Here is a 26,221-nt window from a genome sequence, read left to right as displayed (position 1 = left end):
CAATGATGGTACAGGTAAACTATAGGAAATATAGAAATAACGCCTTAACAAAAGTTGTTCAGTCTGATGAGCATTTTCTGTTGAGGTAAAAAAATTGAAGATCCACAACACCAGTCCAGCTAAACTATAGGAAATATAATTACACCTTAACAAAAGTGGTCACTGCCTAATGAGCATTTTCTGTTCATGTATTGCACCTTAAGAAGAGTCATAGTGGTCCTTTTTCAGTCTAATGGGCACCTTCTGTATGTATAGGTATAGTTACGCTTTGTCTGTACAATTAAATTTCTTTCATGATTTTGACTCCTTACCAAAAAATTGTTCGGCCACGCCAACGAAGTCGCGGGCATCAGCTAGTCTAATCTAAAATATATAGGTACCTACTTACCTACCTTGTTTTTGACCAAACACACTTCAGTATTTTACCTTTTTTGTGATTAAGAGGGTTAAAATACAAAATTTAACTAGCAGACCCTAGCTTCACTCGGGTAAAAACTTAATAAATTATACACCTTGTAGCGGGAGCTAGGTGATTATGCTCGACCGCCACAAAGGGAAGATCTTCCCGCCAGGCTAGGTGTTGCGCCTGGGAAACCATACGGCTCCGACGGTGTCATGTCGGAGGTTGTATTTATGCTTCCAATCGAAAACGCACTATCTGCGCGGTCTAGGCTTGTTAGCTGTCTATAGTGAGTCGACCGTCGTGCCATCTGTCCGTAGTGTCCTGGATCACTTGTGTGGCTTGTTATTCGTTGCGTTTGGTCGGCTTTTTACATCTGCGCCGTTGTGCATGTGGCGTAGTAGATATCGCCACAACCTCAACCTTAGTCCGGAATCACACTATTGGTGAAAACTGTATGAAAATCCGTGTAGTAATTTCGAGTTTATCACGGACAGACGCGGCAAAGGTCTTTGTTTAAAAAATATGTAAGGATTCAATAAATAAGAGAAAATAAAAAATACTTGAGTAGGTAAGTATTTTTTAAGGCTCCTTAGCAGACGTATTGTATCCGTTATCTACTTTCCTGCTGAATTCACTGAGCGCATTTAGCACCACCTATAAAATAATACAGGTGCCTACGTGTCCATCTCCATACTCTTCATTCTATTTAAGCGAAACTTCAAGAAGATGGGTTGATTATCACAGTTGATTATATAAGGCTTGAAGAGGAAACAAAACTGTCTCATTTAAAACTAGATCAGTGTAAATCAGCCTTATCTTTTAATCAAAGACAAAGAAACGTGCTCGCTTGCCAACTCGCCAAAAACAAAAGTCAGTGCCATGCCATTGCCATTATGCATGATATACGTCAAACGTAACGTCATTCTGACAATTTGTATTTGCACTGGCTGCGCTGTCAATGGCGTAAAATAACTAGTTATAATAGAGGCGCAATCCTAAATGAAATAATACGTAAAATTGACGTCATTACTGAAGTATTAAATTATTACAATGGTTGTGGGAGCTTTCCCTATTGCAAAATTGTCTGTATTACTAATTAAACAGATAAGTAAACCTATAGCAAATATATGTAAAGAACGGGCCAAAAATAGTCCTTTTTTTAGGACTTATGTTTGCATGCCTCCCGCTCAGTGTAAGTATATCTTATGTCTTCCCTAAATGACCAATTAAACTTGATATATGTGAATTTTCCATTAACAATTTGATTTTTTATAGTTTACAACTGGTGTGAAGTAAAAGCTAAAATGTGGATTTTGAATTTGGGCAAGCCAGTAAACATCCCAGTTCTTAGTCAAGAGATGGCAATAGAACTAGGAGCCAATCTTCTTGGTGAATCTGTAATCTTTGTAATAGGTGCAGGTTTACTGATATTTGAGTATAACAGGTAATGTAACCAAGATGTTGAAAGTGAGACTGCCCAAGATTGCATGTAAATTCTAGTTAATTTAATGTTTTCACTGTTTCAGGCAAAGTAATAAAGAAGCAGCTAAAGAACAAAAACGTGAGAATGAAATGAAACACATCACTAGTACAATTACAGATTTGTACTTTACAGTGCAGCAACAACAAACACAGCTCCGAGAAATGGAACGTGCAATTCATTCTATAAGTATGTATAATATTGTCTACAAATTGTATGTTTTTATTTTACACAGCTTCTACAAAAAAAGAGTTGTGACTATATGATAATGGTGAGGTATCATTGGATTCCTTACATTACCTGTTACATGAACTATTTAATAAAAATATGGAAGATCTTTAGAATAATATCCTATAACTTGTTTCAGGTGGAAGTAAAAAGCCTATTTTACCACCACTAAGTTCAGGACCATCACAACCGCCACAACCACCCGTCACACCCATTCCACAAAATATGAATCTGGCTCCTGTCCAAAATTATGACAATGGACAGGTTACACACACTCCCTACCCTAATAAAGGAATAATTCTTCAATCTCTTAACTACATACAGATGGATGTATTAAGTTCCATCTTTCCAAGTAATACTGACAGCAAACAAAATGTATCCCTCGAGGAGAAAGCATCTGTTCACCACAGACGTGAAAAAGCAGTGCTTTCTGAAGTGTTATATGATATTGAAAACAATTTCAGAAGTTTATTTTAGTTCTAATAAATCATGTGTCCAATATCAGGGATTGAAAATCAGCATATTATAAGCAATTACATGCATTTGCTGTAAAAGTAGTTAACCTATTTATAAAGTAACTGCCTGTATACTGAAACTTAAATTGGGAATTTCTTATTAAAGTGATGATAAATTCTTTAAAATAATGTTTTGAAAATTTGTCAAGTTCACATTTCAACCAATAAGTTTGCGAAGATGCTTAATATATTTATATGAGGAAATGCATCAAACAATATGACTGTTGTTGTAGACCACAGACCATCCCCAATGCAATACATATATGCTGATACACATAGTTGAGTAGACTTTATACTCTGAAGTACTAGTACCTCACCTGCACCGAATTTCAAAGAAGAGAACTAGAATAATATAACAGAATTATCCCAGTGTAAATTACCATTTTATACAAAAGGTCTTTTTAAAGTTGAGCAATGATATACTCAATAGCTATCATTATCTCAGCCAAAGTTGGGTGTAATCAACTACATTTGTAATCAGAGTTAATGATTAGATATCAGAATCATAATTACTTCTAATGCTGATTTGTAATAATCAAATTATTTGTCTGATTACTGAATTATTTTTCGACATAATTCAGTTTTGTTAGTGAAGTAATTTGTTGCTTACGGGGGAGACAAAGCCGTGTCGCGAGAATCGAAACCTATTAGCTTAGCTTTGCCTCAGTCTCGTAATGAATCTTTGCTTTCTCTTAAGAAACAAGAGTTTGGTTGCTAGTGAAAAATAATCATGTACCTAACTAATGAAAAATAATCATGACATCTTTCATGTAATCAGTTTACATCGATCATTATTTTTTATGTAATCTGTAATCATGATTCTTTATAGTTTATTTTAGAGCGTTGATCTGATTACTTTTTGTCTATACCTGGTCTCTATTGTGTAATATCTAAAAACTAAAAATTGGTGTATTAAACTGTTAGGTAGACACCTTTGCTGCAGTACTTGTTATCTTATCAACAACTAAAGTGTAGTATAGTTGTTTTGGTGAAACTAATTAATTCTTAGGATATTCTGTATTGTAAATAAATTATACTATATGGATTGTTTTGTTAATAAACATTTATTTTACTGTTTCTTTTTTGTTCAGTGGCTTCTATCAGATTAAAATCAATCTACATAGTAAATTGCATAATTCAAGTTTTGCCCTTGCTCCTTGCTTAGACTTAGGTACCTAGTTATTTGGTTAAATTAAATGGAGAGGATGAGATTTCTCATAACATTAAATTAAATGGAAGATAAAAAGTCTTTATTGCTCAAGCCATTCATTCATGTAGACACAATCTTGAGGATTAATTAGTCCTGTAGTGGTGCATTTATGTATGAGTGGACAAACTCCACACGGCACCTGTATCAGCCCTACTGTAGGCAACAAAGGCTCTATGGCTCTGTACACTTTACTCCCATCTGGATACACACTAGTCTCTGCTTTACCATCATACACTAATGTATTCAATATAGTTATAACATCTTCCACTTCTAGTTTTACCTGAAAAATAAGAACATTTAATCATTTGATTAATTTCTTTAATTCTGAATTTATTTGGCCTACATATTTGTTGGCACAATGGCTACTATTATATGTTCTCACTTTACAAAAAACACTGCAATTTACTCACATTACTTATACCCAAATCTGTAATATATTTTTGTACTTCAGAGGCAGTTGCAAAAGATTGTGTTCTGCCTACAATAGGCCCCTGTGGATTGTTCTTTATCTTATCAGCTCTTTGTTGCAAAAATTTAAAACACTGCCGATTTAGGACATCTACAAACTCGGACTCAAAGTCTTGATCCTGGTACCATGCCCCACCAGAAATAGATCTATCTGGTTCTAAATTGTATAACATATAGACTTTTTTCTTGGATGCCTGGAATGCAAATAAATTTTAGATTACAGATTAATATTTTTTTTCTCCTTTATTTGGGTCAAACAAACAGCATTACATTAAATACTACATAGATCAAGCAGAATATATTAATACCTATCTATACTTTTGAACTAGACCAGGTTTGGTTTTCAAGGGTCAATATAATTAGCATTTAGTAGCATTATCTACTGTTAAGAACGATCTGTTTCCCCACAGTAGCTCATGTTCAACCATGGATCATTTCATTTCATTTCCAAATCCTGTTAAAATCAGCTCAGCAATTTAATCATGGTAATGTGACAGACAAGACTTTCACATTTATATTATCATTAAGTATGGATTCCTCTATTATAACCTCCATAAATTTAGTTTGAATAAAATCTTTCTCTTATTTGAGTACATTCCCATTAACTACCTCAGTTATCTCTAGCTATGGCTGAGGTAGTTACAGGGAACATTATAGCTTAGGATGATGGTCTTCAAAGCTTCCCTAATATGATATTGCATTCATTTTAAAACAATGTGACAATGACTATTGTTTTCTGCCATCTGTCAAGGCATATTATTCTTAAATTAACTACCTCTTTTGACATCCAGAGGATGATAAGGAGTGGTCTTATTCTAGAACCACAAAAAAATTCCAGCGGTTCAACTGTTAAGTGGAACAGACAGACTGACTTTCACATTTATAATAATAGTATGGATCAAACAACTTACATTGACACATTTTACAGCTTTTATGAGTTTCTTGCTTTCTAAACTTTTCAACACTTTATTGAGTTGAGTATTTGCCAAGTTTGATCTGATTCTTATGTCTCTGATCCATATTCCTTTATTTCCAGCCTCTTCAATTAAATTAAAAACAACTTTTTCTTCATTATCTGCACCTTTAACAGCTTGTTTGTGAGTTTGAGTTTTCAATCTACAAATAAAAATAGTATTTATATGAAATTTTTTAAAGGTAAGGTAGATTTTCCAACATTGAAGCCCATGTGAAAAATATACCAATTTTTAAAATATATATGTACAACAAACCTAACCTACTGATTCGGATACAAAGTTGTCATTCAATTAAAGTTCCATTTTTGACAAAAAACTATGCTGTTAAAAAATGTAATAATAATAATAAATAGGTACTAACAATAATTAATATGCAAACAACGCAACGATAATGAATATTGGTAGCAATAACTGGAATAGCAAGGCCTGTGACCTAGGACTATAAGATTGACGTAGACTGAAGGTATGCCACCTAGCAGGGCTGATGTTAATAAAATGTATTTATTATGAGCAAATATGTTAATAATCATGCACCTGTATATTAAAGAGCCACCTTGATTGAACAAATCAATAGAACCCTGTTGTAGAAGCTTGTTAATTGCCGCTACTCTTTCAGCTGTAGAAAGTTCTGGTATCACTGCTGTTATGTCTTTGTCGGAAATACCTTTAGGATTTTTCTTAGCTATATTCAATATTTTTTCTTTGATGGCCTCGTCGGATGTACTAGTAGCCATTTTATTAAAATTAACTCATTTCTTCTCAGTGGCAACAATTGTATTTAGGTTATAGAAAGAATAACAAGTGTCAACCAACCAACAAATCAAACTAAGAATTAGACGTGATGCACTGATCCGAATCTCAATCGTTCACTCCGAGTGGATCATTGGATCAATGAGCTCACCACAGATTCCTGAAGATATTTTCTGTGACGCGCTCACTGATACGAATGAATGAATGAAACTTAAGCTTAAGCCCAGCGACTAAAATATTAATTATTTTAGCGACTGTTCGTAATGATTTAGGCAAAATCGAGTCGCATCGCGGTACATAGAAAAAAATTTAAAACAATACAAAAAAAAAAATGTACGTAAATAATCCGAATATAACTGTAAATAAAATCGATTTTTAAATACGCTAGTTAGTAAAATTAACTGTCAGTCCTAAGCCTGAACAAAGTATGAAGGAGAATCGAATTGATTTTAGGTGATTTTTTTCTAACTTCTAGCAAATATAAAAATCTATTTATTCGATTTTTTAAAACAATATTCTATATCAATTAAAGCATTAAGTAATTTTCGTTTCACTCGTAACGCGACTAAATCTTGCTTTCTGCTCTTGAATCTATCTGAGATCCGATGATCCAATTGATCCAAATGATGCATTAATTGATTCGAATCTTTGCACTGATTTTTCTCAGAGCTACTAAGAATCAAACAATAGGTACTTGTTGTAATGATTTCATCACTATCCGTGATCGAGTCACGAATTTCTAAAAGACTCTATCACTAAAGACCCGGTCGCCGCCCGCTCATGAACTGCACTTTCACAACTATGTCAGTCTTTTTCGTTCGATAGCATGCGGAAGAGAGATAGCTGAAATAGCTGTGGCAGCTACGCTATTCATTTTTTAATGTATGAGTGCGATCGTGTTTCGTCTGTCGCGAACACAGAGTATCACAAAGCGTTAGCAACAACGACTGCGTGTGGACTGAGTCGAGTTAAATCTCCATAGACTTAATTTTGGCACGCGCGCCCCGCCCACATGTCCCTTCCATGTGTAGTTTCAGTTCAAATTCAGTCAAAATAAAGTTTATATCAATTTATGACCACAGTTGATCAAATAATGCAGAACATAACCTAAATTAGTGTTATTACTTTCAGGATAATCCACTAAATCCTTCCTTTTTCGTATTAATTGTCGAAGGTATATTTTGTCGTAGATAAATCTGCAATAATATTGAAAATCGGCGCTTTTTCCTCCATTGTCAATGTTTGTGTACCTTAGTTGTACCAGTAGCGCCATCTGCGCTGAACTTTGCGTAATATGCCCTGCAAATGTGTGAAAATGTGGAGACATCGGTACTCGTATTAAACCTACTAAACTCGTGATACCACATATATCCCCCTTATTAATTTTATCTATGGGTAGTATCAAACAAAACAAAAACAATAGGATAGGTACAAACTACAAACAATGAAAAATCCGAAGTTTTCAACGCAAATAATAAATGTTAATGTGAATTTATAGTTATTACATTCATTGATGTTAATAACGTAAAATGAGAAAGTGCTATAGATATCTTATTATTTATACCTAATGAAAAATGAGAAGGTTAAGCTTTGGAAGATTGTTTCTAATAATCTTTGGATTCACAATACTATATGTTTTTTATTTAAAAATTAATAACATTTATTCCCAAAAAACATTTTCAAGTGTCAGGTGAGCTCAGCAAGTTTGTTGCCTAAATATAATAAAACGAACATTCTTGGCTTGTAGTGAGAGTGTGCACTGCACGTTGTCGCAGCTTGGTGTTGATGGAAATCAAATGGAACGAACGAATAGCATCTATTTCGAACCTGTCTTCATTAGGACTTTCTACGTATTACCACAGGGGTATTTGATAAAACTTCTTGATAGTCAGAAGCTTTTATATGCAGATTTGCCTGCAGCTTTTTCCTTGCATAAAATAATAACATTTTTGTGATCCAATCTGTATGTCTTTGAGTTGTATCTACAAAAAATTTCAGCCATTCTTTTATGATGTTATGCTGGGTTAGTAAAGTTTATTTGACTTGTATTAGTCTCCCATGCCAATTTCTGCCCTGTCTGGTTTTCCATAACTACTAAATTAGTTTTTTTTTCTAACAAATAAGTAAATGTATAGTTTCATAGGTATGTCTTTACATGGTTATTTTTACATTGACAAATTATCATACAAATATTTTTATTTTCAGATCTGCTAATGTTGAAGTGAGCCTGCACAGGACTGAAGAAAATGAAAAGATAGTCTTATCATTTGTAGTGTGTGATTCTAGGTTTGAAGAATCATTGAATGTTATTAAATCAGTATTGTTATTCACTAAAACTTCAGTCCATTTTATTATATTTACTGAAGAAAAATTAAAACCTAAGTTTATGGACATATTAAATAAATGGGAAGTTATTACAAGTAAACAGTTTGATTTCGAACTGAAAAGTATTCAATTTCCTGAAGCTCACAGAAAAGACTGGATGAATTTATTCAGCAAGTGTGCTGCTCAGAGACTATTTTTACCGGTGAGCTTAATGTTTGTTTGTTTGTGAGATTTTAGCGACTTAAATCATGTCTTCGTTTTGTAATGTATAAATTCGATAACTACTGGACAAAAAAGACTGAACTGTATCTGAGCTGAAATATATACTAGTGGCCTATCAGTATTCAACTAATAATTAAATATGCATAGGTGATCAATCAATCACAAGTGCTATGGTTGGTAATTCAATAGCATAATGTTCATTTTGCAATGTACCTACCAATGCTCTATCAGATAGTATGGACATTGTTTTGCCCATGATGACTACTTAGTATTTGTTCAGGTCTTGACAAAAAGTATATGTTGATGCTGTTTGATATCAACCACAAGTTAAATGTAAATCCCTTGTCTAGCCGGGTATGGTGATTTATCAGCTATTGTGGGAAATGGGCTATCCATGAAATCAGTTTTTTGTGCAGAGAAGCATTTGGGTATTTATTGTATGATATGTTCACTCCAGGAAACATGTTTATGTATTGTAGCCCTAACAACATCCGTGCATCCCTTCCTTACAAAATTTAAATGTGCGTTTTGTATGAAATTTTATATGCATGCGCATCACAGTGCCATTTGATAATTCATCTGGTAAGCTTTTTAACAGCTGTTAAACAGCTTATCAGATGAATCTGTTGTTTAAACGTGAGAATTGCCATATGGTCAATTAGGGGGTCAATCCAATAATGGAATACTTAGGCATATTATTATTCCATCAATATATTATATTGTGTCATGTAAGCGAAGAGAGGTCTAGCTCAGCAGTAGGTGGAAAAGGGTTGAAATAATGAGTTTAATTTTATCAATTTTCAGGATCTATTACCAGAAATAGATGCTATGATATATGTGGATACAGATACTTTATTTCTTGGGCCAATTGACGATCTGTGGAGTTACTTTTCTAAATTCAACACCTCTCAGTTGACTGCAATGGCTATAGAGGATGAGAATCCAAACGTCTCATGGTACCCGCGTTTTGCAAAACATCCATTCTATGGAAAAACTGGTAATTTTAGATAAATATCTTCTTCATACAGAACAGTAAATCCTTATTTTTGTCTATTACTGTATACACTTGCTATTATGATATACACTTGCTGATTGGCGATTTTAATACACCTAAATTAACGTGGTCTTCCTCCTAGTTCGTTTACGCCCTGGATATATTTAATCGAAGCGGTATCGAAGCTGATCTTATTATTGATTTCCTGTCACTTTGCAATCTTTCCCAGTTCATATCCCTAATTGTAATGGTTGCTTTCTGGATTTAATTATTTTATCTTACAATTATATTAAGGTTTATGGTACTGAGTCTATAAGTCGTCTTGATGAAAAACATCATCTGTCGCTTGCAATAGAATTAGGTGGTGTTGCTTGTACTCGTTGGTACAAGAAGCGTGAAAAGGCGTCTTAATTTTCTAAAATGTGACATTGAAAAGGTGAGGGCTGAACTTGGGATTGGAAATTGAGGGATGAGATTGATTGGGTCAGTCTTTTGGATTGTGCTTGCATTGATGATGCAGTATCTCAATTTTATGACACTGTTTCAAAAGACATACACCCTTGACGAGAGACTTCTCGCAATTATCCTATCTGGTTCAACAATTCGTTGATCAAATGTCTGAATGAAAAAAGTAAATATCACAAGCGCTTTAAAAAATATGGCAATCCTCGCGATTATGATGTGTTTTCTTTATTGAGACGTAGATGCAAAATTCTTATTGATGAATGATATGCTAACTTTATTAATTCAGTTGAAGTTTCCTTGAAGAAGGATGCTAAACATTTTTGGTCCTATGTGAGCACTAGTAGGGGGGTTTCATACTTAATATCAAACGTCGATTTATTTATTGTCTAAATATTGACAACTATGCATCAACGGGTCGCTATATCTACGGTACTCCATAACAAAAGACATGGAATCAATTGGCTGTTTTATCAGTGTCATTACATCGTGTACTCTATATCAATAGTCATGAATGAAATGGTTGTTTTATCCGTGTCATGATATCGAGTGCGTTTCATCGGATGAATAAAGAAAACATGTAAATAATTAAACACATTAGATTAGGGTACTTAGGCTGGGTACCCTAATGGTAGCCCTTTTTTTTCACACAGATTGAGTTATCCCCAAAGTAAGTTCGAGACTTGTGTTATGGTATAAGACTTGTGTATATAGATAAACATCAAAGACCAATAAAACGGCCCTTTATCACTCACTCTGCATTTCAGCATCCTATATCCATCAATTAGCAGACAATCTTTATTGTTATGAGTTTTATACGATTTAATTTCACTCATGTTTATAAGTGGTAAACGTGACAAAAGACCAAGCAAAACATGACAGAAACTGAACGTAACAGAATACGAAATTAAATAAATGAACTGAAAATGTGGGTAGTTAGGAAAACGAATAATCGAGCGTTCCGTTTTACTGCTTTGGAATAGTGCCTATTACAAAGTTCAACACTCCATTTTGGTTTTGAAGCTTGAGGGATATGGTGTTCATGGCAATTTGCTTCGCTGGATTCATTCGTATTTATCTAATAGAAGTCAATTGGTGGCTTTGAAAGGTCAACATCATCACCTGCTGCGGTTACGTCTGGAGTTCCACAGGGATCTCACCTTGGTCCTTTGTTGTTCGTTCTCTTTATTAATGACTTGGTTGAGTCCTTAGTATGTCCCTGTCTCCTGTATGCAGATGACCTTAAGCTATATTCTGTGGTTAGATCCGTTAATGATTGTGAATTACTTCAGAGTGACCTTAAGACTATCTCGTCTTGGTGCCAGAATAACTTCATGTTTGAACTGATGACAAAACATTTCGAAGTATTAAGATACTTCGAAGTGTTTTGTCATCAGTTTTACATCTAAACGTCTTAGGTTGTTATTTAATTACTCTATTAATAACATACCACTCGAAAGGAAGGCTGCCGTTAGAGACCTGGGAGTTATTTTTGATGAGAAGTTAACATATAGGGAACATTACGATTATATCATTCATAAAGCTCATCAACTCACAGGATTTATAGTAAGAGTCACAAAGTTTTTCAAGAACCCCAATAGAACCCCATTATATAGAATAGTTTGGTGCGAAGTATCTTTTAGTATGGGTGCGTGGTGTGGTCTCACTTTTGTGAAGTACATTGTCAGCGTATGGAAAGAGTACAAAACAAATTCTTAAAAATTCTTAGCTATAAATTTGGTTTAGGTCGTGCCTTGTCTAGTTATTCGGACAGATTAAACAGATTCAACTGTGTTTCACTTGAAAATTGTCGTAAAGTAATAGATTTATCATATCTGTATAAAACTTTAATGCTGTCATTGATTCACCTTATATGCTATCATTACTATGTTTTAACACCCGCTTTGCCAGTAGGAATAGGAGTCGCACATTTTGTCTGTTAGTATATAAAAACAATACGTCTTTTACAACCCTATTACTCGTACGTGTAGACTTTAAATGACATGGCTCTGCGGTACGGACTTGATATCTTTGGTCCTAATATCGGTAGCTTTAGGATTTGTGTGTTACAATGCATATTTAATATTTAATTTTTAGTGTAAATGTAGGTTCTTATTGTTTGTTTTAATATCTGTTACTTCTTATTATTGTATTTTCTTTGTTTACGTCTCTAATTTATAAACTTTCTGAGTGTGTATGTTTTGGACTACAACCCAGTTCTTAATTATAATGTTTTGTTTTGTGTAATGTAATGGCTGTAACCTGTTTTGCACACCTTATGAAATAAATAAATTACTAAGTACGCTTTTACGGTTAAATTACTGACAAATATTTACCAAATTTGGTAATAATATAGTTAAAGACCCAATATCAAATATATGTTGTTTTGTTTTTCTCGTTTACAGGCCTAAATTCTGGGGTAATGTTGATGAATTTAACTAGGATGCGAGAATTCGAATGGGTGTCTTATGTGACCCCAATCATGATGAAGTGGAAACTGAATATCCCATGGGGTGACCAGGTAATGTACCTACAGGATAAATTTTACTTTAATAACTTTGTAATGTCAAACAAATTGTTTTGTAAACATAACACTAACAGCGATTTTATTTTATCAGGATATAATCAATATAATATTCCACTACCACTCGCGTGCAGTGTACGAGTTGCCGTGCCGATACAACTACCGCACGGACCAGTGTACGTACGGGGACGCGTGCGCGGGCGCTGTGGCGGAGGGGGTGCGGCTGCTGCACGGCAGCCGCCAGGCCTTCCACGGGAAGGAGCCGGCCTTCCAAGTGAGTCCCACACTAAATATAACTATTTTATGTATGAACATCAAACTTATTAATTAAAAAATCTGGCCTTATATGTTTTTAGCAGCAAGATCTAGAAAAGAAGAGAATTTGATTTGGATAAAATGATGCGGGAACCTGCCAAATATAATTTGTAATAAACATTTTCTGTGTTAAAATACAGAAATCGTATTTCCAGGCAATGTATCAAGCGGTTGCGGATCATGAACTTGGGAGAGATACACCAGAGGAATTGTTAAACAATATGGAAAAATACTTCACAAACACAGTTCCTACCAACTGTGGCAGACTAAAGGATGCCTTCTTCAGAGTGCCTGTCAAGACGTTAACCGATTTATATTCCAAACCGGATAGGTAGCGATAGTAATAAGTAGAATATTATATACAATTTTTATAAAACTATTGTTATGAATAAGAATAAGTGAGTAAGTCAATGGCAGGTCAATCCCTAGCGCTTCACAAACTCAACCGTAACACACTGCTCTACGTGTATCTACTTAAACTTACCTTGCCTTATTCTGACGCGTACGAGTTTTTCTGACGGTCGATTTTTATACTAATCTGACCGGACCCGCGCGCTTTATAAATTTATGACTGACGGACTGACCGTTCTGTATTTATTTAATGGGCCTATACATAATCGACCATTATCGTCGCGAATTGACATGCATTTCTTACTTTTAATATGTGTATAGGTAGTACATAGCTGTTTTTTAACTTATGTACCAATCCATGGAAAAAACAGCTATATAAGTACTTCAATTCGCTATGATAGTGTGTAGGTGGCATAAGATTGTTTTATGATAATTGCATATTTTTATACATTCAATGAATAAAAATACTGTTCGATACTAATATTTTTTTTATCATAGACTCATGTCCAATGTTATTATCGTAGATTTTAAAAAAGATAAAAATTTAGAATGTTTTATAGTCTACGAAAATTGGATTATCAATCAACAACTTGCAAAATAATGGAATAGGGATAAGTGCCCTCAATAAAACTTTATAATCTCTATCGCATTATTACTAACAAGTTGCATTGCTTGCCACAAGGCTTTTTATGATATAAGATCTAATACACAGACTTACATAATATATAAGGCTGTGATCTAATACTAAGTTGTATACCCATAGATGCAAAGGTAATTGATCCTCCACGTCTTTGCCCCCATGTGGCTCAACAGGAATTTTTCTGCTCCTTGTTAATCATTAGTCTATTTTGTAGTTCATTGTCATTTTGGGATAACAACTTCAATGTAATGTTCTAATATATATGGATAACAAGAATGTTTCCCCAAATGTTCAAATTTCAGTTCCCCCAAATGGGGACAAGAGGATAAGCAATAAATGTTTCCTGTTGGCTTCCACATTCTTTTTGATATGGCATTATCCGAATATACTTGTTATTCGAATAAATATTATTGTGCGTTACCAAATGTTGTCAATTTATTTGCAAATGAATTGGCCACCCTACCTCTTTAATTGAATTTAAAAAAACCTTTCCTTCATTGTTTGTGAATTGTCAAAAATACTTATATAATGTGTTATTGTTTCAAGTTTCAATTGTAGTTATATTAATCAAGAATGAGAAAGTTCAGGCATTGTAGATTATGTAAATTAATCTTAGGATTAGCAATATTATATTTGCTATACAAGATCTGTAACTATTATTTCAGTGTAAGGTGAGAATTGTTTGTTGTGACTTGTGACCACACCAAAACATCAAAAAGTAATTTTATGCCAATACGTCCCCAACTCTCGTGTAGTCTACAAATTTTTTTATAGGTTAGACCTTCCGCCTGTCAACGAAAAGTCCCAGGTTACCTATATGTAGTAGTTTACACAGACCACCACTAGCTTCTGGTGAAGGAAAGTATCGTGAGGAAACTTGCCTAGTTCACAATTGTGTACCTGCCACTAGATGGCGGTATTTAGTCTTAAAAGTCATGCTTTTAGGCGATTTGAATAAAATCTGACACCACACTCGATAATAATGATTATTTTTTTCTATGAATCTGCACGATGATGTAGAACTGATAGTGGGAAAGCCGTAAAAGAAGGGTGTTGAATGCACGAGAGTTTATTAACATTAGTAAATTATCTACTATATTTTTATTTCCAGATTTGCGAACACTGACACGAGTTTGCACGGCAGTAAAGAAAAGATATTCTTATGTTTGGCGGTGTGTGAGTCTAGGTTTGAAGAAGCAATAATTGCTATTAAGTCATTGTTGTTATTCACTAAAAATCCAGTCCATTTTATTATATTTACTGAAGAAAAATTAAAACCTAAGTTTACCGAGATACTAAATCAGTGGATAGGCAGTCCAAGTACTCTGTTTTATTTTGATTTGAAAAGCATTAAATTTCCTGATGCTCATAGAGATGTGTGGCTTAATTTATTTCTCAGATGTTCTGCTCAAAGACTATTTTTGCCGGTGAGCAAAATATCATAATTTCGTACGTTCATTTATGAAGTTAAATTACTACTAATTTATCAAAGGTCCTGGAGTAAAAAGTTATTAGAGCCCCAACTAGACTTTTTAAAATTGTGTGTTCTGTATTTATCGATTTCAGATTTGTTGCAATCTAAATTCATCGTAAAACATTATCTTGTTGTTGTTGTCTCATACAAAAATTAAAAATCAATAATTCTGTCTATGTCTTCTGATTATTTATTTTAATGAACAAATTAAAATTGTTGTGGCCGTTCAAAAAAGTCACTGGTAGATACCTACAGTGCAGTGCATATAAGCAGGTTCTAAATGACATGACATGAAATTTCGTATGCACGTGCGCGTCACAGTGCCATTCGATCGCCTCTGCCCGACCAATAGGGAAAATCACATACCTATAGGTACTATTTGGGAAAATAGACCGTTTGCGAAATTTGACCGATTGGGAAAGTAGACGGTTCGTCTCTGGAGGTCATCTGCCCCGTCAGTCAAATCCAATAATGGAATAACTTACCTACTTAAATTATTCCATCGTCAGAAAAGTTTGTGCCATACTTTTTAATCAATTTCTTTTCAGGATCTATTACCAGAAATCGATGCTATGATATATGTAGATACAGATACTTTATTTCTTGGGCCGATTGAAGATCTATGGAGTTACTTTTCTAAATTCAACAGCTATCAGCTGACTGCAATGGTTTTAGAAGTTGAGAATCCGAACGCCTCATGGTACCCGCGTTTTGCTAAACATCCATTCTATGGAAAAACTGGTAATTCATACTTTAGATAAGTAAATATCTTCTTCATACATTTTTTTTTGTAGCATATTTAATGTACTTTTGTAATGTTAAAATTTAGTTCATTTTCTGTGATGTATATTAGTATGCCATGAACAAATTTATTTCTATTTCTATTACAGAACAGTAAATCCTTATTTCTGTCTATTACTTACGCTTTTACGGTTAAATTACTGTCAAAATATTTACCAAATTAAATAACTGTCAAAAATTTATTTCTTTTTTTCACTCTTCTTTAAAATTTGGTAATAAAAAAGCTAAAGATCTGAATATAAAACATATACATTTTTGTTGTTTACAGGCCTAAATTCTGGTGTAATGTTGATGAATTTAACTAGGATGCGAGAATTCGAATGGGTGTCTTATCTGACCCCAATCATGATGAAGTGGAAACTGAATATCCCATGGGGTGACCAGGTAATGTACCTACAGGATAAATATTACTTTAAAACTTTGTAATATCAAACAAATTGTTTTGTAAACATAACACTAACAGCGATTTTATTTTATCAGGATATAATCAATATAATATTCCACTACCACTCGCGTGCAGTGTACGAGTTGCCGTGCCGATACAACTACCGCACGGACCAGTGTACGTACGGGGACGCGTGCGCGGGCGCTGTGGCGGAGGGGGTGCGGCTGCTGCACGGCAGCCGCCAGGCCTTCCACGGGAAGGAGCCGGCCTTCCAAGTGAGTCCCACTAAATATATGCAAGTTCCAATATTTTAAACTTCAAACTTGAGGTAGATTAATTCAAAAACCTGTGGTCGTATTTTTTAAACAGCTATATCTAGAAAATAAGCTCTTCTACTAAACAAAAGGTAGCTCTTTTAATTACGACATAATGAGGCGCGGGAGGCACATACATATTTTTAGTGTTAAGATACAGAAATCGTATACTAAAATTTGATGCTATTTCCAGGCAATGTATCAAGCGGTTGCGGATCATGAACTTGGGAGAGATACACCAGAGGAATTGTTAAACAATATGGAGAAATACTTCGCAAACGCGGTTTCGACCAAATGTGGCAGATTAAAGGAGGCATTCTTCAGAGTGCCTATCCAGACGTTAAGGCGCTACTAGTCGCACACCAGCACCATCAGCACTTTTTAATTATATTCTTATATTTCTTAGCGAAAAATATAAGAAATATCTTAACCGATAATGCCACACTGGATAAATAATTTTAGTAGAAAGTATTATAGGTTTCTGTTATACAATGTGGTCACAGTTCACTAAATGGATTTTGGTCAACTGTGACGAGCTACATCGTGTAATGAAAAGCTATAATTCTTTCTAATAAAATTATTTATATTATTTATATTTTAGCAGAATTTGGCAATGACATTTTTCACTAAGAAATAAAAATGTACCTAACGGTGGCGCTAGTGTGCGGCTGCACAGCACCTTAACAGAGTTATATTCCAAACCGGAGAGGTAGCGATAGTAATAGGTAGTTAGTATATTATGTGTAATTTTTATAAAGCAATATTCATAATTTTCATAACAATGAAGACGTATAAGTGAATCAGTTGTACCACATAGTGGTTTTTCTGTATAAAATCACCAACTCTGCCGTAACAAACATAACGCGCGCCAGGCGGCGCCCGCTTTTACGATTGTGCTTTAATACTTTTGTTGAATTTCGTAAAGAATTGAATAAGGAATTAAGTTTTTAAGGAAAATCCAGTTATGGATTGATTTCGTGTCGAGAATTCGAGATGGGCTTACTGTGAGATAGCTGTGGTAGTTTTGGTCTGGCCATTTTATGCGCCCCTTGGGCACCGTTGGCATACTCCTATGTAAGTCAATGAAGCTAACCTTCTGGAGTGACATAGGCAACTTTTTTATTATGGTTTTACCCGAGCGAAGCCGGGACAGACCTTTAGTGAGATATGAATTAGAGATAGATAAAAACTTAATAAGTATTTTGTTTATTGTTTGTTTTTACCATTTACTAAACGTTGTCATATACTCACTACAAACACATAATTATGTGATAAATGTCTTTATTTTTATGTCTTCCTAATTTTATGCTAATTAATATAAAACTTACATGTTATTAGGTACCTATTCTAAATTTATGAAGTTCATAGAATTGCGATTCATTAAAAAAACATTTGTATTGTATGTAAATTTTAGGCAAGTTAAAATGTATAAAACATATTTAATAAAATAAATTAGACTATATTTACAGGGATTTCGAAACAAACAAATTCTTTTTGGCCTTCCATTAGCGCCCAGTGAACTTTAGCTTGGAGTGTGGGATAGAAGGAGAGGACGGGGAAGGAGTCCTTGTAGGTGTAGTTGTTGCCAGCTCTGAGGGGGCAGGCGGCCGGGCTGCCGTCCTCGTTGAAGATCTTGCTGCAGATGGACACGCCGTCCACGCCCACGAACGGCAACGGCACGCCGAACACCTCGGCCGTCACATGATTCTTCACTTCTTTTATGTCGTTTTCTGGAACAAAAATATAAATCTGTTAAAATTATAGTTCATATCATTCAATGAAGCATTGTTAGTTTTAGATATTGGACTTGGATCACAGGATTTCCTTCGGCGTGTCATGCATTTCACATGGCTTGGACCACTACCGTGGTACGTTCGAAACGACGCGATATCAGCTATCTTTGACAGCTAATATGCAACAAAATTGAGAATGAAAATCAACACACGAATTTGAGATATCTTAAATAACATGAGTTTATATTGGTGGTAGGTACTTAGGTAGTTTACATTTAAGTATGTTACAAGGTAGACCAATCGCCCATGAATAATAAAAACATGCATGAAAAACAGCATCTTTGTGACGTAGACCAAACTGCCTTGAATGCATAACCGACCTCGTCATGCATATATGATTAGGTACAAATATGTATAGCTTTTATAAACATCAATAATTTGATTATTGAAAAAAAAAACGTATATTTAGGGCCTGTTTCACCGCTTACCCATAAATTATCTGATAGTTATGGACTCTGGACTGATAAAATTGTTAATAATGCCCGCGCATATTTTTCACTGACATTTTTGGTTCACACGTTTTGGGTTGACCCGATTTCTTGTATGTTGACGTCAAACTAATGATAGCGCCGTTTAGACTTTTAGTACTATAATTCAATAACGGATGTACCTACACTTTTGAAACTTTTTATGGATATATAAGGCATCAAGAAGGATCGAATACAGTTTTAAGTCGGCGCTGCGATTATTTTTCTGTTTATACAAAAAAGTGCGATCAATCGTAAATATACGTTACACCAGCAAAAATATCAGTATCTCCATAACGCACAAATTATATTTTCGCGGCACATAGGTACTTCCACACACATATGCTATCTGACCATGAACAATATTTCTCTCTCCCATTATTAGTTTAAAATTTTCTTGCTAGAACTACGTTACTGCAGCAGAAATAGTTTTTCAATAAAAAAAACTACGACAGGCTCAAATGTTTTATGCCGGGCACATACATAGCTGATTAGGCACTAATTTATAGGTTCTTTCATATTTCTGTAGGAGATACTTTCTAGCTGGAGTAACATATACTCGTATAATACGCACATACCTACATTTATTTGGTTTTTCGGAGTTTGTATTGAATACGGACAGGTACACGTTTTTGTGGTAAATACAGTAAATAGATTGGTATAGTACTATCGTCACAGACAAAGCTTCTGTCATAGCTCCGGCGCTGCGTGGCACTGGGGCGGCCCCACGCGAGCTTAATCGTCGCAAATGGTTTTAGCTTCGGTTTGTCCTACTTACGACATGTTGCTTCGCGTGCGTTCTCGTACATAGAGAAATCCGAGTCTACCATCTACCTATGTCTATCTAGGTAGATACAATTATTTGCTTACAAGTTTTCCACTTACCAGGAGTAAATTTAACACTGATGTGTTGGTTTGTGCCTTTCTTTAGCTTGCAGGGCGAGCGCTTGCATGGGCTGAGTTTGACGTTTTCACTGAGGCCTTCTATCGACCTTCCTGAAAATTATAAATTATTGGGTAGTAAATTCAATTATGCATATGCTTAAATCGATTTGTTACTATATACATTATGGTGTCTTAAGCGAAGGATACCACACCAGGTGCCGCCTAATCTTTATTAAGTGCTTAAGCACAAACATGAAATAAGGTAAGTTCGCCTAATAAGGACCAGGTTTTTGTAAATCTTTAGGTAAAAATCCGATTTAAGAAGTATTTTAACTTAGAAAACATATGCAACATAGGTACAAATTGCCTATATTTGAAGTAAAAATATTAACCAAATATCATGAAAAAAACTAGGACCTTATTATGAATAGATGATATCAATAAGGCACATTCCAGTTCCGTAGATAATTCCGAAACTACATAATTAATTTTAATATTTACTTAAAACTTTTTTAAACTGTTTTAGTTGTTTATGTCATCCCCGATGGATTAATCCATAAATTAACTAGAAATGTAGTGTTGGTCCTTAAAAAGTCTATAGAAACTTAAAAGCAAAATAATAGATTTATGTCTTTTAATAAAACAGTTTTGTATCGTATTGATTTTAAGCATAAAACAACATAATTAAGAACATTTACAGTCATTAGCCCTTGGGCCTTATTAAGTCTTTAAAAATCACATTTTTGGGTCGGTAGGTATGTTGTATTTCAAAGCGACCGCATGCTCCGACTTCCTATTCTTTACTTCTTCAAATCGCTTTGAGACCGTTGAAAATATTTAAAAATAGAAATATGGAACCAATAAAAGCATGGTATATCATGCTTTTTTTTGGTTATTGGTACATATTTATATTTTTAAATATTTTTTGTTCTAAAACCAAAAATATTTTTGTTATTTAGGTATAGTTATTATTTTTCATGTGTAAATTTTTTGCCAAGACGTAACAGAAACACTTGAATTAATCGAATTACGCAAATTTTATAAAATGACCTACGCGTCGTGACGTGAACGATGCATTCTGACAAAATGACGCCATAAAACCCATGATTGGTTGATGAGCCTCGGCGCGAGATTCGATTTCAATTTAGTACCTATCGGGAGCGAGATTAGGAACCTCTTATTAGGAACCGCTCCATATTAGGCAAACATACCTAGGTACCTTAGTAAAGCAGTTATTTAATCTGCTTGTGTTTGCATAAAATTAATAAATAATAAATATTTATAACAGTTCAGAATACAAAAGGTAAATGGGGTAATTCTAAGTAAGTAGGTGCACCTAAGTAACTATTCCATGAGTAAAAGTTTATGTATGCATGCGCATGCGCAGGTATAATTACGTAATTCTCAACAGCTACCTAGTTATATAATTGCAGCTGTACACATCTTGGTTAGGTAGGACTTCGACCAAAGGCACGGTCATGGTCGACCGGTGCAGACCGGGGGGGATACTTGTTTATTGTTTATTATAAAAATTCTCTTTCATTAAATGAAAAACGTTACCCTAGCCAAGAAAGAAATTAAAGAGTATTAATTGACAACGATAAGTAGTGCGTGTTCTCGTATTGGAAAAAAAGCCAAGTAAGTAGGATTACGTTGTTCCAGCGTAGGTAAATATTCTAAACGAATATCGTTGATTTGTGAACAATCTATGTCCCTTGGAAAAATATAATGACGTGATAATGACATTTGCATAAAATAAGTAAGGTGTAGGATTCGTAGGCGGACAGACTTGTCTCTTTGCATTCTATAGATGAATAAGACAGAGGCAAACATTAGTAAAGATGTTAAAGGTATAAAGCTACAAATAATACTGATGATTAACCGCAAAGTAAGTTCAAGGATTGTCTTAGGGATATTAAACGAACACATATATAATCCACATAAGTATTCAGCTTCGAAGCCCGATGGTTGGATGTGTGGATATACTTATACTTACAGCATAGTAATTTTACTCTTAGATTACACTTCGTTACACCCAAGTTATTGTTTGGAAACGAAAATAAACGAGTAATGCAGAAAGACTAAAGTTCAAGGTGACATGGAACGTTATTTAGTTAAATTAAACGTCTTCTCTTTAGTCTAGTTAATATACCTACTTATCCTGTGATTTTAAACATAGGTTAAGTATAAGCAGATTTTAAAAAAATCTTTGATATGCTTGCCAATGATCTATGGATATCTAAGATGAAATAATGATATAGGGAAAAGTTTTTTAATTTTTAAGTAAGTAGTTTTGTATCATTTTAGTCTAACCGATATCGAACAACTTCGGTGGTGTGTTGTCCCGCCCTAGAATACGACGACTCCATGTCCCCCTGTGGATATCGTACGAGCTTTGACAGCTGATAGGCAACAATAGCATTCCCAAGGACTGTTGACGTCAGGCAGGCGGCGGGTTGTAAAATGAAAAATCACTGCAGCCTCTCTCTCTTTCTTAGACGACGCTCGGTCCAAGACTAAGTATATCGCGCCATTCTTGATGGAACTATTCAGTTCGTCACTCCAGGATATCCGTGGTAAAAATATTATTACTTATTACTTTCAGGATATTCAGGACATAAAGGAAATAAATAAATGTTTACCGTTGGAAGCAGAAATGGTTTACGTCGGGACAAAAACGTTTACTGTCTCTGGGAGCGGACAATACGCGAGTCTGGTTCGGGCGGGCGGGAGTAAAGAAGACAAGACATCAACGCGTTGAACTTTTCCTAATCGTTTTAAAATTATTAATCTAGTAAATAGCTGTAGTTATCTTGTATTATCCGAGGCCAACTGACTCAAGGGTCAGCTAGAGTAGTAATAATAGCAGTTATGTACAATTTTAGTAAATATTTATATAAGCATATCTTACGAGCAATAAATCTAATGTCTCTTTAGTTACGTATACCTAGGGCGTCGACAGAAGAGGTCGAACGAAACGATTTGCCAGCACAACAAAAATATTTAAGTACCTACTTTTATTTAAAAGTCTTCCTAGGCAAAGTGTCCAGTGCGCCATTGATTTATCCTAATTACACAAATCGAGAAACGCGCAGAGAGCAAGATCAATCTCCCATTGTTATTGATCATTAGGTTATCGTGACGTGCCTCTACACGAGTCAATTACAGATATTACCCTAATGGCGGTTCGATAATTTTAATGAAGACGCGATTAATAAATCGTATCTCACTTACGTATCACGAGACAATATATATATTCCGATAATGGACCTAATAGTAGGTATGCACGAGTTGTGCATGTTCAAAATCGCCAGTGGTATTATTTATACTTATATTTGATACACGGGTAGAATATAACTTGGAATAGGTAACACATAAGGTAGGTAATTTTTATCTCAAAATTCCCACGGGAGCGAAGGGAGACAGCTAGTTTATAATACCTTTATAGATTTCAAATATAAGCACAATCTAGTTACAGTCGACTTTTCGGTATAAAAATGCGATGCATGATGATTTCAACGTCAAATAATGTGCGATTAGTGACAAAACATACTTTAGCGTAAACTATAGGTACTTTAACTTTTTATGAATAACTAGGCTAGGTAGTAAAATTAGCTCTCCTAAATGCTACTTATATATTTAAAACTAGCTCATGCCCGCGACTTTTTTCGCGTGACAGAACAATTTTTGGTAAGGAGTCAAAATTATTAGAGAAATTTAATTGTACCGACAAAGCGTATCGATAACTATAAAACCCAGAACAGAACAGAACTGAAAAACCATTATGATTCTTCTTCAAGTGTTCCATCTTGTATTTATACATAAACATAAATGCTCATCAATTTCAAGAAAGGCGTCATTTCTTTATTTCCTATAGTTTAGCTGGACCATCATATGTCTGCATCAGGTGTTCCAAATCTTCGGTTTTTAGACCTCAGTAGAAAAAAACTTTTGTTAAGGCGACATTTCTATATTTCCTATAGTTTAGCTGTACCTACCATCATTGTTCTCCATGAGGTGTTCCAGTTTTCAAAATGATTTATACCCTATATGTTGCCCAGGATTAATAGGTATATAACAAAAAAGTTTCATTCAAATCTGTCCAGTAGTTCAGATATACGAAGATTAGACAGACAAACAGGCAGAATTAAAAAAAATATCTTAATTTCTTACTTATGGCTCTATCGCACAATTCTATTTTTATGTACCTAAATTTATTCAATGTACAGATTTTTTCTACTGTTTTATTGTATGTATTGATTTATCTACTTTACGACCGTTAATCACAAACGTTTAATAATATTTAGGTGAATCAATAGTTAGACGAGTCTGTTGAACTTGTTTGTAATAACGAAACTTAACCTTTGACGTATATTTCTGTACATAATGTAGATAAGTGCGCAACCATTACGCACATTCATTTATGCTGTAAGCCTCGCTCGTCATCATCCTGCCTGCTCGATAGCGTCATGTCTAGGCTGGTTCACTGGCGCGGATCCAGCCTTCAAAAAGGTTGTGATTATATAGTCACTGAAATCTCAAAGTTTCTTTTAAAATTTTCATCTGTAGCCGGGATTACGTATTTATTTAAAAGAGCTAGGCCGAATTTTCTTTTTTAAGGCAGATATGACGCTTACTATAAGTACAATAACTTTACCTTGTATTATTGTTTTGCTATATAGATAACAATAAAAGAATTATAACAATTAATTATAACAATTAATTAATATTCACTTGAAACACTGAATATTGTTAAAATTTTATTGTGACGTAAAGTCAATTAGGGCTGTACAGGCATGCCCATCGTGCCCACATCACTGGATCCGCGCCTGCCGGGTTCAGATACTTTTCGAATGCAAAACCTAATCGAGCCGCCCACTATCCTGAGAATAGATTTTCCTATCTAACGGGTTAGAAGGCATATAAACGAGTAGGTATCTACTTAGCTTGACTTCCCTATTATACAAGCTGCAATCTGCTATTTCATCCGCATTTTTTTCGCTATAAAAGGTAGTCTATGTTTCTCCTGAAAGTTAGTCTATCTCTGTGCCGACTGTGCCAAATATAAATATAGTAATAAGTTATTCTTGAAATTGTGCATCAAAATATGTGTTTTTAATAAAATTCATATTTATATCGTTATTTTTATAATATGTAAAGGACGCTAAATTTTAATATACTTACTTCTATATAAACACACCTTATTTGCATAAACTTGTTTAGAGTTCACAAACCAATGTAATAATTTAAATGACTGCAAAATAAACAAGAAATGGCGTTACACTCCAAATCATGAACTAACTTGAAATTTAATTATGGCACATATATTATTACAGATATATATTATTATTTCAAGATAGGAAAATATATAATATATAGATAATTATTTTAATATGCAAGTTGAAACTAGGACAAAGGCTACGTTGGTTTACCAGCCAACTTCCGACTTTATGTGTCTAGAAGGTGGCAATCAGTTAGTAGTGTCCATGGTCATAGCATCCTTCGGTCATTTCCTTAATAAAAGATAACAATAGCACAGAACATGCTTTGTTTTGAATTTCGTTTTTATAAGTAGAGAAAAAGTATAATTTTAAATACTGAAGTAGGTTACTGTCACTTATACAAAACAAGAGTGCGGCCACGAGAAAGTTACATGTTCGGTTACATAAAACCATTGTTATATCTTGTAACACATACCAGGACACTGCTGCACTATATCGGCGGCGGAGGCGGCCCAGATGAGGAGTGTGACGCTCACAAACACGACTTCACAGATCCGAGCCATTGTTGCATCTGCCTCCCAGACTCGTGGAACTAGCGATGTTGCGCGTGCGATCGAGGCGAGCGTCTGCCCCGCGATGGAAACCGCCGAGTCTGTTTGTCTTGCCTGACCGGTTCGCTGTTATTTATCAACTTGTGTACCTATTTACTTTGCGCCTCATGTCGATTCATATCATACGATTTATTGATGCTTTGTTTAGCTTGATGTTGTGAATTATGTATGCTCTTTAATTAGAATCCCAATATTTCACACACGATCAATGCTTTACATTAAAATCTAATTTGGCATGCCAAGCTGCACCCACAGAGTTCGGTTCCTGCACGGACATACCTAATGCTAGTTGGTAAATAATCAGTTAAACTAGATCTTAATTAAAACTCAGAGGCAATTACCTTTTGATATTATTGCACATTACGCACTCTTGGTTTCATAAAATTATGACTTTTATTACTAGGTAAA

The 26,221-nt window shown here is 34.6% G+C and overlaps 5 protein-coding genes across 6 annotated transcripts; 3 read left to right on the top strand and 2 right to left on the bottom strand.

Moving 5' to 3' along the window:
* The first annotated feature begins 1,329 nt into the window (after nucleotides 1-1,329).
* On the top strand, nucleotides 1,330-3,703 carry LOC128677351 (optic atrophy 3 protein homolog). Its single transcript, XM_053758113.1, has 4 exons — nucleotides 1,330-1,595; nucleotides 1,679-1,847; nucleotides 1,930-2,072; nucleotides 2,251-3,703. Exons 1-4 carry the CDS (start codon nucleotides 1,454-1,456, stop codon nucleotides 2,586-2,588), a joined length of 792 nt encoding a protein of 263 aa, XP_053614088.1. The 5' UTR covers nucleotides 1,330-1,453; the 3' UTR covers nucleotides 2,589-3,703.
* Nucleotides 3,704-3,854: 151 nt separating this feature from the next.
* Nucleotides 3,855-6,179, bottom strand: Polr3F (RNA polymerase III subunit F). Its single transcript, XM_053758111.1, has 4 exons — nucleotides 5,813-6,179; nucleotides 5,216-5,420; nucleotides 4,247-4,498; nucleotides 3,855-4,116 (listed from the first exon to the last, which is right to left on the bottom strand). The coding sequence occupies exons 1-4, from the start codon at nucleotides 6,010-6,012 to the stop codon at nucleotides 3,877-3,879; spliced, it is 897 nt and encodes a 298-aa protein (XP_053614086.1). The 5' UTR covers nucleotides 6,013-6,179; the 3' UTR covers nucleotides 3,855-3,876.
* Nucleotides 6,180-7,576: 1,397 nt separating this feature from the next.
* Nucleotides 7,577-13,702, top strand: LOC128677347 (glucoside xylosyltransferase 1-like). Of its 2 annotated transcripts, none has more exons than XM_053758107.1 (6): nucleotides 7,577-7,718; nucleotides 8,234-8,555; nucleotides 9,380-9,572; nucleotides 12,437-12,552; nucleotides 12,650-12,829; nucleotides 13,026-13,702. In XM_053758107.1, the coding sequence occupies exons 1-6, from the start codon at nucleotides 7,603-7,605 to the stop codon at nucleotides 13,203-13,205; spliced, it is 1,107 nt and encodes a 368-aa protein (XP_053614082.1). In that variant the 5' UTR covers nucleotides 7,577-7,602; the 3' UTR covers nucleotides 13,206-13,702. The 2 variants fall into 2 exon arrangements, with proteins under 2 accessions (XP_053614082.1, XP_053614083.1); XM_053758108.1 differs by lacking the exon at nucleotides 7,577-7,718 and adding an exon at nucleotides 7,762-7,892.
* A 692-nt stretch (nucleotides 13,703-14,394) lies between these two features.
* LOC128677348 (glucoside xylosyltransferase 2-like) lies at nucleotides 14,395-18,517 on the top strand. Its single transcript, XM_053758109.2, has 6 exons — nucleotides 14,395-14,532; nucleotides 14,973-15,288; nucleotides 15,884-16,076; nucleotides 16,405-16,520; nucleotides 16,617-16,796; nucleotides 17,029-18,517. Exons 1-6 carry the CDS (start codon nucleotides 14,435-14,437, stop codon nucleotides 17,188-17,190), a joined length of 1,065 nt encoding a protein of 354 aa, XP_053614084.1. The 5' UTR covers nucleotides 14,395-14,434; the 3' UTR covers nucleotides 17,191-18,517.
* Nucleotides 18,100-25,870, bottom strand: Npc2b (Niemann-Pick type C-2b). Its single transcript, XM_053758116.2, has 3 exons — nucleotides 25,678-25,870; nucleotides 19,981-20,091; nucleotides 18,100-18,565 (listed from the first exon to the last, which is right to left on the bottom strand). The coding sequence occupies exons 1-3, from the start codon at nucleotides 25,763-25,765 to the stop codon at nucleotides 18,288-18,290; spliced, it is 477 nt and encodes a 158-aa protein (XP_053614091.1). The 5' UTR covers nucleotides 25,766-25,870; the 3' UTR covers nucleotides 18,100-18,287.
* Nucleotides 25,871-26,221: the final 351 nt, after the last annotated feature.

Source organism: Plodia interpunctella, chromosome 17, assembly GCF_027563975.2.
Source record: "Plodia interpunctella isolate USDA-ARS_2022_Savannah chromosome 17, ilPloInte3.2, whole genome shotgun sequence".
In the NCBI taxonomy this organism is placed as follows: Eukaryota; Metazoa; Arthropoda; class Insecta; order Lepidoptera; family Pyralidae; genus Plodia; species Plodia interpunctella.
This window is presented reverse-complemented; position numbering and strand designations above follow the sequence as displayed.

Bases quoted from the DNA above. Each gene is read 5' to 3' on its own strand.
- LOC128677348 (XM_053758109.2), top strand. From the start codon at position 14,435: ATGAGAAAGTTCAGGCATTGTAGATTATGTAAATTAATCTTAGGATTA. The intron at 16,077-16,404 runs GTAATTCATACT...TGTTGTTTACAG, and splicing joins TCCATTCTATGGAAAAACTG to GCCTAAATTCTGGTGTAATG. The intron at 16,797-17,028 runs GTGAGTCCCACT...TGCTATTTCCAG, and splicing joins GGAAGGAGCCGGCCTTCCAA to GCAATGTATCAAGCGGTTGC.
- LOC128677351 (XM_053758113.1), top strand. From the start codon at position 1,454: ATGGTTGTGGGAGCTTTCCCTATTGCAAAATTGTCTGTATTACTAATT. The intron at 1,596-1,678 runs GTAAGTATATCT...GATTTTTTATAG, and splicing joins TTGCATGCCTCCCGCTCAGT to TTTACAACTGGTGTGAAGTA. The intron at 2,073-2,250 runs GTATGTATAATA...AACTTGTTTCAG, and splicing joins ACGTGCAATTCATTCTATAA to GTGGAAGTAAAAAGCCTATT.
- Npc2b (XM_053758116.2), bottom strand. From the start codon at position 25,765: ATGGCTCGGATCTGTGAAGTCGTGTTTGTGAGCGTCACACTCCTCATC. The intron at 20,092-25,677 runs GTATGTGTTACA...TATAATTTTCAG, and splicing joins TATAGTGCAGCAGTGTCCTG to GAAGGTCGATAGAAGGCCTC. The intron at 18,566-19,980 runs GTAAGTGGAAAA...TTTTTGTTCCAG, and splicing joins CAGTGTTAAATTTACTCCTG to AAAACGACATAAAAGAAGTG.
- Polr3F (XM_053758111.1), bottom strand. From the start codon at position 6,012: ATGGCTACTAGTACATCCGACGAGGCCATCAAAGAAAAAATATTGAAT. The intron at 4,499-5,215 runs GTAAGTTGTTTG...TTTGCATTCCAG, and splicing joins AAGCTGTAAAATGTGTCAAT to GCATCCAAGAAAAAAGTCTA. The intron at 4,117-4,246 runs GTGAGTAAATTG...CTTATTTTTCAG, and splicing joins CAGATTTGGGTATAAGTAAT to GTAAAACTAGAAGTGGAAGA.
- LOC128677347 (XM_053758107.1), top strand. From the start codon at position 7,603: ATGAGAAGGTTAAGCTTTGGAAGATTGTTTCTAATAATCTTTGGATTC. The intron at 8,556-9,379 runs GTGAGCTTAATG...ATCAATTTTCAG, and splicing joins CTCAGAGACTATTTTTACCG to GATCTATTACCAGAAATAGA. The intron at 12,830-13,025 runs GTGAGTCCCACA...TCGTATTTCCAG, and splicing joins GGAAGGAGCCGGCCTTCCAA to GCAATGTATCAAGCGGTTGC.